Here is an 11,101-nt window from a genome sequence, read left to right on the forward strand (position 1 = left end):
ATAGATCAAAACATATGCTTTATTCATAGGTGAGCATTCCGCACAAGGAAAAGCCAAGAACTGACAGCCCGATGAATCCTTCCTCCACCTGGGCAATAAATATGTAAGTTTCCTAATTTCACTTGCTGAGCTATTCATTAATATCCATTGTGTAGCCTGTTGTTGCAGCTTAGATTATTTTTAAAGAATTTTATGGCTGAAAAGTTAATGGTTTGTGTCAGTGAAGCCATCATTGTCTATTTATCTAAAAACAAACTCTCAGAAGACTTTCTAGAAAAATGAATGCCTTGGTTGTTGTAGAAGATTCTTCCCTTCGCCCTGCCTGTCTAAGGAATGGCACTATTCACTCTTCCTGCCTGTGGGTAATGTTTCCTTGGAAATGCATCCTGCTTTTAGCTGGGTCAGTAAACCCTCTCTGACAGTGGCAGTTAAACAAGTTGCTATTGCTAATGAAGACTAGTGGGACCCAAGTGATAACACTTGCAATTTTGCCATTTAGTTTGGGAAAAGAATTCAAGATAGAAGGTACACTAAAGTTCGGATGTTCATAACAATCAAAAGTTGGCTCCGGGCCCTGGAGTCAGAGAAGCCAGCCAGAAAGGATGTCCTTCGCCCTCCCTGTCTAGGGACTACGCCAAGATGCTCTTTCTCTTGGGTTTCAAGTACCATGCACTTGTAAAGAACAACCCTGGACCATGGTGACCTAAACTAAAATGCAGTTTCAGCTGGGCTGTCCTATCCCCAGTTGGTCCCAGAAGCACATTCTTGCTCTACTTGGATTACTGGCTTAATGACAAGCCCTCTAAGGGTCTCAGTGAGAACAAACACAAATGACCAATTTCACTGTAATGATTGCTCATCAATTAAGAATGAAAACTGTTCAAAAGTATGACTGAGAGCCACAGCATTGTTCAATATGTTTCATGTCCTGCCCATGAGTCAGTGCAATGAAGGTGTGTTTCTTATTTTAGTAACATAGCCCAGGCAAATTTCAGGCTTGCTCTAGAATTAATCCTACCAGCTCAGGATGATGTTTCCCTTTGGTTTCCTGGAACTGGAAAGGAGATTTTCATCTGACATTAGTCCAGTTGTTAGAAGAAGCATCTATGGGGGCAAGCTCTGTGGCATAATAGGTTAAGCCTCTGCCTGTGGCACTGGCATCCTATATGGGTGCCAGTTCCTGTCCTGTCCCAGCTGTTCCTCTTCCAATCCAGCTCTCTTCTATGTCCTGAGAAAGCAGTAGAAGATGGCCCAAGTCCTTGGGCCTCTGTTCCCACATGGGAGACCTAGAGAAAGCTCCTGGCTCCTAGCTTCTGATCAGTTCAGATCTAGCCATTGGGGCCATTTGGGGAGTGAATCAGTGGATGGAAGACCTTTCTGTCTGTCTCTTCCACTCTGTAACTCTACCTCTCCAATAAATAAAATATTTTAAAAAATAAAAAAAGAAGTATCAGTTAAGTGATCTCATAGTTCTTGATGCTTTAGAGAACCTGAAGAAACTTGCCTTTTGAAAACAAATAAAAAAAAAACAGAACAACCAAAAGTATATGCCCAGAATCGGCCTGACCACAATGGCAGTTACTCTAAGTGTCCAGGGTGAGGAATATCACTGTTCTACTGTCCATCTACTAACACAGCAATGTTACTGACACTCAGCAATTGCTTGTGGAGTAAATGATACTGCTGCGCTTCTCTGGCCATAGCAGAATACAGAGATAGAGGTGTACCTTTCAGATTTCGGAATCGTTGATTTTCGGCCTTCTGGCTAAGATCAAGACATAGGAGCCAATATCAGAATTTCACCCTTCTCCAGCCAGCAAATCAGGATGGATTAAAGGAAACTTGGAGTGTCCTCATCCTTTTGCAATGGACACTTCAGATACAAAAGTTGAGAAGCAGAGCACCGAGATACATGGCCCATCCTTAGCTGGTAATGGAAAAATTCTTTATTCTAGCTTCAGGTTCTTCGCAATGCAGTGGCAAGTAAAGGAATTTTTTCTAGGTTACCATAATGCTCAAATGTTTTCAGTTATCTGTCCAACTTGGAGAAAAACAACAGTCTTCTAATGAGTTGTGGAAAATGGCAAAGAAAAGAAAATGTGACATATATACACTATAGAGTACTACTCAGCCATAAAAAAAGAATGAAACCCTGTAGTTTGCAACAAAATGGATGCAACTGGAAACCATTATGCTTAGTGAAGTAAGCCAGTCCCAAAAAGACAGATATCATTTGTTTTCTCTGATATGTGGTAGTGAATATAGAATACAAACAAATGTATAGGAAGGAAATGCACATCTTGTGATTTGATTATTATTCTTTAGTCCATTTGTATACTCCTGGGGAACTGTGGTCTTTCATTTTACTTGTTGACTATTATGGTTAGTGGTGCATAGTGTCTGTGGTTATACAGTAGGTTGCAACTATATTTTTGTAAAAAATTAACAGAAAAATAAAAGAAAAGGAATGAAGACAATTGAGGGAGAGAGGAGGAGGGAGAGAAGTATGGTTACCTTCTTAGAATTGTAACAATGAAGTACGTAATATGTATCTTTATAGTATAAAAAATTTTTCAGAAAAGGAAAGGTATGTTAATTCTGACCCACATAAGATTAATAAAAGAAATTACTCTCCATTCCTTTTTTTTTTCTTTTTTTTTTTTTTTTTTTGACAGGCAGAGTGGACAGTGAGAGAGAGAGAGACAGAGAGAAAGGTCTTCCTTTTGCCATTGGTTCACCCTCCAATGGCCGCCGCAGCCGGCACATCTCGCTGATCCGAAGCCAGGAGCCAGGTGCTTCTCCTGGTCTCCCATGGGGTGCAGAGCCCAAGCACTTGGGCCATCCTCCACTGCACTCCCTGGCCACAGCAGAGAGCTGGACTGGAAGAGGGGCAACCAGGACAGAATCCAGCTTCTCGACCGGGACTAGAACCCGGTGTGCCAGCACCACAAGGCAGAGGATTAGCCTAGTGAGCCGCAGCGCCAGCCTCCATACCTTTTCATTGCTTTACTTTAAAACCCTCTATTTCATGTCTTTTAATTTAAAGAGGCAAATGATTTTCTTGCTGTGTTTTGGAACACGGGGATTGTGTAATGAAGCGCTGGAGAGTAAAGATCAGAAAGGAACATGAAGAAACAAGCTTGACCTCTGTCAGTTCTACTCTCTTTCTGTATTACTTTTTTCTCTAATGTATTTCTACCATTTTAACATTGGTATTTATTTCTTTATTATTATTGATTTTTGTGCACAGATTCAAAGACTTTCTTTTTCCTTTTTTCTTTCTTTTTTTTTTTTTTTTTTTGACAGGTAGAGTGGACAGTGAGAGAGAGAGACAAAGAGAAAGGTCTTCCTTTGCCATTGGTTCACTCCCCAATGGCCACTGCGGCCAGCGCGCTGTGGCCAGTGCACCGCACTGATCCAAAACCAGGAGCCAGGTGCTTCTCCTGGTCTCCCATGGGGTGCAGGGCCCAAGCACTTGGGCCATCCTCCACTGCACTCCCGGGCCACAGCAGAGAGCTGGACTGGAAGAGGGGCAACCGGGACAGAATCCGGCACCCCGACCGGGACTAGAACCCCGGGGTGCTGGCGCCGCAGGTGGAGGATTAGCCTATTGAGCCACGGCACCAGCCAGATTCAAAGACTTTTAACTTCTTTCCCCAAATAGTCTAGGTCTTATAAATACATAAGAATTCTAGTATTATAAATAATTTGAATTTAATCACCAGTGAATAACTACTTTCTAGATTGTCATCGAGAAATCTGTGATGGACTCTGAGACTTATAACAATGTATTCATAAGACCTAGAGTATTTTGGGAAAGAAGTTTAGTCTTTGAATATGTGCACAACAACCAATAATAATATAGAAGTAAATACCAATGTTTAAAATTACTATCTCGGCCGGCACCAAGGCTCACTAGGCTAATCCTCTGCCTGCGGCACCAACATCCCGGGTTCTAGACCCGGTCAGGAAGCCGGATTCTGTCCCAGTTGCCCCTCTTCCAGGCCAGCTCTCTGCTGTGGCCTGGGAAGGCAGTGGAGGATGGCCCAAGTGCTTGGGCCCTGCACCCCATGGGAGACCAGGAGGAGGCACCTGGCTCCTGGCTTCAGATTGGCGCAGCGTGCCAGCCGTGGTGGCCATTTAGGGGGTGAACCAATGGATGGAAGGCCTTTCTCTCTGTCTCTCTCTCTCACTGTCCACTCTGCCTGTCAAAAAAAGAAAAAAAAAATTCCTATCTATCTCAAAACAAGACTAAGACTATGGCCTACTAGAACGAGTTTGCAAGAATTCCCTCCTCTTTTTTGGGAAAATTTTAAGGAGAATTGATATTAGTTCTTATATAAATGTTTGATAAAATCTAGCAGTGAAGCTATCTGGACCTGAGTTTTTCTTTGATAGAAGACATTTATTGTATTCTGTTTCTTTATGTTTCAAGAGAAGTATGGTAACAAGTATGTGCTCAGGACTTTAGGCTATCAAATTTGTTGGCTTGTTCCAAATAATCTCTCATGATCCTTTTTATTTCTGTGTTGTTAGTTTAATGTCTCCTTTTTCATCTCTGATTTTGAGTCTTCTCTCTTTTATTCTTAGTTGGTCTAATTAAGGGTTTGCCAATTGTGTCGATCTTTCCTAAGAACCATTTCTTTTGTTGCTGTTTATATTTTTCCTTAGTCTGTATTTCATTTATTTTGACTCTCATCTGTATTTCTTTCCTTCTACTAATTTTGGGTGTGAATTGCTCTTATTTTTCCACTGAAGTGTAGTGAAAAGTTGTTTACTTGAAATCTTTCCACTTTGTTGATGTAGGTCTTCATTGCCATAAACTTCTCTCTTATTACTACTTTTTTTTCTATCCTATCGGTTTTGCCATGTTGTGTTTGCATTTTCATTTGTTTCAAGAAATGTTTACATTTTCTTCTTAATTTCTTCATTGATCCATCAATTGCTCAAGAGTATGTTGTTTCATTTCCATTTATTTCTATGGTTTGCAATGATTTTCTGGTTATTAAATTCTATTTGTATTGTGTTGTGGCTGGAAAAGAGGGTCAGTATGATTTCAGTCCTGAGAAGACTTGTTAAGACTTGTTGTCTGTTCTATTATACGATCTATCTTGGAGAACAGGTCGTGTGCTGTAAGAAGAATGTGTATTCTTCAGCTTTTGGGTAGAGTATTCTATAGATGTCTGTTAGGGCTAAATACACATGGAATTTTATTTCAATCTGGGAAATGACAGAAAACTTCCAAAAGGCCATTAATAGTTAATTCATAGATAAGGAAATAGAAATATAAATAAAATTATAGAAGAGTTTCTATCCTATTAGTAACAAAAACTGAATATTACATCAATTTAACTGAACTCTTTTTTTCTAATTTTTAAAACATCATACTGATAAGGTAAATCATACTGATGAAGTTTCAAATGCTGCATTTGAATGTATAAATGGGATTAATGTTCTAAAAAGTACTTAGCTGTGTTCACTGAGAAACAAAATACTCACATTGGGAACCTAATAATTTTTTTTACTCTTAGGAATTTTGTGTAAGAAAATCACTGGAAACATGATTAAAGATTAATACACAAAGACTGGTAGTAAACCTTTAGAAACAGCTTCTTTGTCTAAAGAGATAGGAAATTGTAAAATAAATGTGCTTCATCCTGTGATATTATACATCCATTTAGTAAAAGTAATTCTCATGACAACTTTATAATACTATGTAAACATGTCCAATACGGAAAGATGAATGGGAATGAAGCAACTTTATATGTAACGTTATATGTATATGTAACTTTATATGTGACGTTACTGGTGATCAAACCCAAACTGTGGTCAGGAAGACATCATGCTGCTCCTGTTTGCTTACTTACCAGTGGGTCTCATCTCGCTTCTTTTCTGAGACAACTTGTGTGCTGAATCTCTTGAAGTTTCAGTCCAATGAGGCAAGTCCAGGAGCTGGTATAACAGTGCCATCCTATGGATCCTCAGTACTGTGGAATGGAAGCCATTTTTATTTTTCTTTCACATTTAATTCACTACACTTCTGTACTTTTCTAAATGGTACCCAGCAATCCAGGAGCACCTTTGTGAATGTCCAGAGGAATTTAACATGTTTTTCAATTGGTGTTCTTTCATATTTTAAGTGAAATAAGAGGGCTAAAAGGAAAATATCATAAGAAAATATTTATTTTCTGATCCTGCTCTCTGGTCCTGAGTGAATTTCTTAATCAAGCTTTGCACTGGGTCCTGCATTTATAAGACTGGGACAGAAAATTTATAAAATATTGTCAATACTATTATAGAAACCTATTATGAAACTATATGATAAAATAATAATGTATTCTTTGTAAAAATCACAAATTTACAAAATATTAGGTTGTTGAGTGACCAGTAAGTCCTTCATCACACTTGGAGACAGCACATTGAATCCTGGAGAGATTACAATGTAGTGAAAGAAAGAAAATACTATTATTGGTACAGACAAACAAACTGAAACTGTCACTCAGTGGGAAAAAGCATTCATGAAGCAAGATCCATTTCTTGAGAAAGATGCCCTTGAGGAATAAATGCTGATGAAACTCCAATTTATTCCTAATATAGATTGCTGGTATTTGTTAACATGATTGAAATATTATGCCATAAGCATTATCCTAGTACATAAATCCAAATGTGTACCTAGCTAAGCCATGCTGAAAATTCTTGATTTCACTTGGAAATGCATCTATGAGGAGTAGGACTCAGATGAACAAAAAGTGACTAAGGCCTCACTCCTTGCCAAGTTCTGGATATAAAAAGGGATATAACATTGTTGCTCTCACCAAGGAACTTACAGAAGTAGAGAGAAATATAGACAAAAAATTTAATTTTAGTATAATCTGAGATAAGATTGTAGTATGTAAAGATAAACATAGTACCCCTAAGTTCAATGGCAAGTTTTTTAAAGATGGTATTTGAGCTGAGACATACAGAATGACTTTTAAGAACGATAAAATGGCCTCATTGAAAGGAGAAAATGTTTTTCTAGAAACAGGAAGTAACATGTGCAAAGGCAAAGAATCCTGAAACTGCATGGTACATGAATGAAATTTAAAAAGTTTAAAAATTATTACAACAATCTAATATTGCTGCACCATCCAACTCATGTTACTGTATTTTTAAATATCAGTTTATAAGTGGGTAGATTAAAAAATTAACAACCACCTGTTGCTACACTATGGATGGCTTTGGAAGCACTGGCCTAGAGAATATGGTTCAGTGTCAGGCTGGAAAATATGAGGGTGAAGTACTAAAGGCGTCAGGTCATGGGAGACCTTGTTCCTTGGGTAAACCATAAAGGACTTCACAAGGCTAAACGGAAGCATGGTTTCCCTCTTCTGTTAATGTTAAAAAGTCATGATTTTTTCATACTGAGGAACTGCATCTCCCCCCCCCCCCCCAGGAAATTAGTCCAATATTTAGGGGAAGAGCAGACCTGTAAGCATCCCTAGAATCGAGGTGCTCCTTCTGCTACACCACACTCTGGCATACTTTGGACCGTCTTTCAGCCACAGATGCCCTCGAAGGCCATCAAACTTACCTCAGTCTAAAGCCCTTCTCATAGCCTAATACTTGACATGGACTTTGCGGCTCCTACCCACAGGCATTGCCAACAAATGTACAACTTTGTCCCTTGCAAGATACAAGATACCTTGTACAGGTATCTCTGTTAAGGGTCCTCCTGCCTTTACTAACCATGCCATGAAAGATCAGAGAACACGCTTCTGCCACTGGTACTACCCACTCTCCCCACTCCCATACATGCCGTGTCACCTGCTCCCTAGACTCCAACAAGTCACTAACATGGTCATGAGCTACACAGCATCTAACCCCTGCCAACCCAAGCCACTACTGCTGTCCCAATTTGCTCACCGAAACCTCCATCCTTGGCTTCTTTTGGACCAATACAGAAGGTTATTTCTGTACTACAAACAAGCAACCTTTGAAGGACTAGACTGAAGGCCTATATACTTTTCCTGTGAAAGAGCAGCAGCAGGCTGCCTGTTCATTCTTCTCCTTGATGAGTACACAGCAGGGACATAATGAAATTTACCCATCAATCTACTAACTACTCAAAGTCACCTAAGCAACATATCTTGAACTGCATCCGTTAGTAATAGAGTACCATTAAGGATTTAAATTAGAAGAGGAATCAAAGGAAATTTGTTCTTGAGGTACACAAAGGTCAAGAGGAGCAAGACCTGAAGCAGAGAAGTCAGAGATTAGTGCAATATTCTACTAGACAATTACAAGGGCTTAGGCTAAGGCTGCAGCTACAGGAGAGATAGAGGTGATGAGGCAGAATAGAGGAAAGGTCTAGAAGGAGAAAAAGTCTCAAGATGTAGCGATTGATTGGGTGTGAGCAGTGAAGAATGTAGAAGAATAGGACTATCAATGATATTCACACACCCAGCTTTGCTGTGTGGATGTGCTGTAGCTGCAATAGCAAGATGTGGTTTACAGGGTGAAGGGTAACAGGTTTGGAAGGATGCATAGCACTTTCTAATCAAACATGTTGAGTTTGAAGTGCTAGTAAAACATTCAAGTGACTCTACCAGCTGAAAACAAAAATGGCAAATTACTAACATTTCTTATCATGAAATGATCCCCCCACCATCTCTGCTTCTTCACTTTTTTGGAATCTGAATTTGTTTGTTGTTGTTCTTCACAGGCTTAATCTTCAGCTTCTGTACTCTGGGGTGAAAAGCTAGAAAATCGTGAGGAATCAGTCCTGATCGCCACTCCTGCTCGCCAGTCTGCATCACTGGCCTGTCCCAATAGAAGGATGTCTAGATGACATGCAGTAATTTGATAGGATAAAAAAGAATCCTGGGCCTCTTCTGCCTACAAGGGCAACAAAAGCTTGTACTTCATTTTCTAGAAACATTCCGAGGGGAGTGAGTTTTAGGAGGGGTGTTTGTGAGCCATGAACCTAACAGCCCAGGCAGGTGTTCTCCCTAAGGGCACACCCTTTCCTGGAGTTGAAGGTTTCCAGGGCTGACAGTTCATACCCATGGAGACTTTCTGACTTTCTTGGTGTTCTTACATTACCTAACATTTGTATTTATTATTTTCTACTATGTTAATGCAGGGATAATTTGCAGTTGTATTAGTAAATATTAGATAGAAGTCATGCAATGTTACTTTGTACATACCATTATTTTATTCATATTTTCATGTGTTACTTTCAATAAATACTTGCTGTATTTGACATACTAAAAATATCATAATGTGACTGTGAAAATGCATGGTATTGTCTTCCTACAATTATGAATCATTTGGGATTATAATTAGAATATGAGTACTAACTAATGACGGGCATCTGTAAAAGGTGAGAAAGGAACTAAGGATTTATCTATTGGACTCTGTTAGGAGGACAGCAAATTACTATTTCTTTGGTCATTCTATTTGTAATTCAAACTGTGTAACAAGGATGCAAGGGCATTTGTGACACTCTGTACTGCATTTATTAAGAAGATAACAGGAGCAAAATTTTTCATTAATTCATTTGATTTATACTATCTCTGTGTATTTTTATTTCTTTTAGAAATGTAATGATTTGTTCTAGCCATCAGTACTGAATGTCCAATTTGTAGAAAAGTGACACTTCATAAATACATAATTATGATTTTTTTTCAGTCTATCACTTTCCTAAATATACCATATGATTGCAACTGTTGCTTTATCAGGGGCAAACTCATCTTTAAAGGCTGACTATTCAACCTTGACCACTTCCTAGACATAAGGAATCAACACCTCAAGTTGGCTGAGGTTTTGCAGAAAGCTTAGGAACCAACTGAGTGCCAGTGGCAGCTTTTAACTTTTATGATTATGTAAGCTGAGTTCAACACTATATTATCTTAGTAATCTTAGAGCAGAACAGTAGAGATGGAATAGTGTATTTAAAACTGCCTCTTAAATGGTCTTTTGTTGCAGTATATTTGAAAAACTATCAGCTTCAGGAGTTATATAATCATCTTGATTTTAGCTTCCTGAGGTTTAGACTACTTCTAATCAAGGACACCAAGTAAGAAGATCTGTGTTTCTGACAGGTGTCTCTTTGTGTTTCGTCAAGAAGAATGGGGAATAGAAAAAAAAAAAAAAAACAAAGGAAAATAAGACATAAGATAAAAGGACAAGTGTCTCTACTCCATGCACTTTCTCTTTAGGGCTGCTTTGTCCAGGCTTAATTCTGACTTTTTAGAAATCCTTGAAGGGGTGACAGTGGCAGGAACATGCTGAACTGAATAGTGAGCACTGGTCTTCAGGGGACAATAGCCCAGCACCCCTAGAATTCTCAACTGAGCTTCTTGACAAAAGTCTGGTTACACAGAATGTATGGCAAAGAAACAACTTCTTCTAAACTTTAAATGTTTGCTACTGATATTATTGTGGATTCCAGAAAAAAAATTTTCTCTACCTGTTATGAGCATTGTTAGAAAAGAGTGTACAAGAAGCAGGAAAAGAGAAAGCTTTTTAATGGTCATAAAGAATTCATCCCAGTTCAAGAATTCTACAAAAAGAACATGTCTTACACTAACAACCAAAGCATAAATCTTTACAAAGGTCTAAGTGTTAGGAGTAATGTGGAATTTATGGAGATTTTCATGGTATTTTGTAGCATCAATCTCAAAGGTAATGTCTGAATGTTTATATACCAGCTTAAACTTCTGTTGAGACAGGATATCTGGTTGTCAAGCCAAAATTATCATTAATCAGATGTTCTTTAAGATTTAGCTGACTTACTTTGTATGTCTGACTTATTATAAGCTTTTTTATTCTGATATATACTTTAAATGTCAGTGTGACAAAGGAAACCTGAATTTAGATTAAAGATGAGGATTTCTATGTGTTTGTTCTGTGTGATAATATGAATGTAACTTAAGCCTATCAACAATCCAAATATAAACAAGACCTAATTAACTGGCACTGTTATCATCTGGGAATACATGATGATGTTGGCTGACATATTGGCTGTCATCAGCCCGCAGAGAAAGATTCTTAAATTCTCCTTGCTGAGCTGGAAGATTTCGTTCATTACAAAGGCTGAGTTTTATTTCTTTTCTAC

General features: G+C 38.6%; 1 protein-coding gene across 1 annotated transcript in view; it reads left to right on the forward strand.

Moving 5' to 3' along the window:
* Positions 1–10,881, forward strand: part of EMCN (endomucin) — a 118,354-nt gene extending 107,473 nt beyond the window's left edge. Inside the window, exons 11-12 of the mRNA XM_062199135.1 lie at positions 30–103; positions 8,705–10,881. Coding sequence (XP_062055119.1) covers positions 30–64 — 35 coding nt within the window. The 3' untranslated portion in view covers positions 65–103; positions 8,705–10,881. The remainder of the gene's footprint in view (positions 1–29; positions 104–8,704) is intronic.
* Positions 10,882–11,101: the final 220 nt, after the last annotated feature.

The sequence above is a fragment of the Lepus europaeus genome, chromosome 8, assembly GCF_033115175.1.
Source record: "Lepus europaeus isolate LE1 chromosome 8, mLepTim1.pri, whole genome shotgun sequence".
Taxonomy (NCBI): domain Eukaryota; kingdom Metazoa; phylum Chordata; class Mammalia; order Lagomorpha; family Leporidae; genus Lepus; species Lepus europaeus.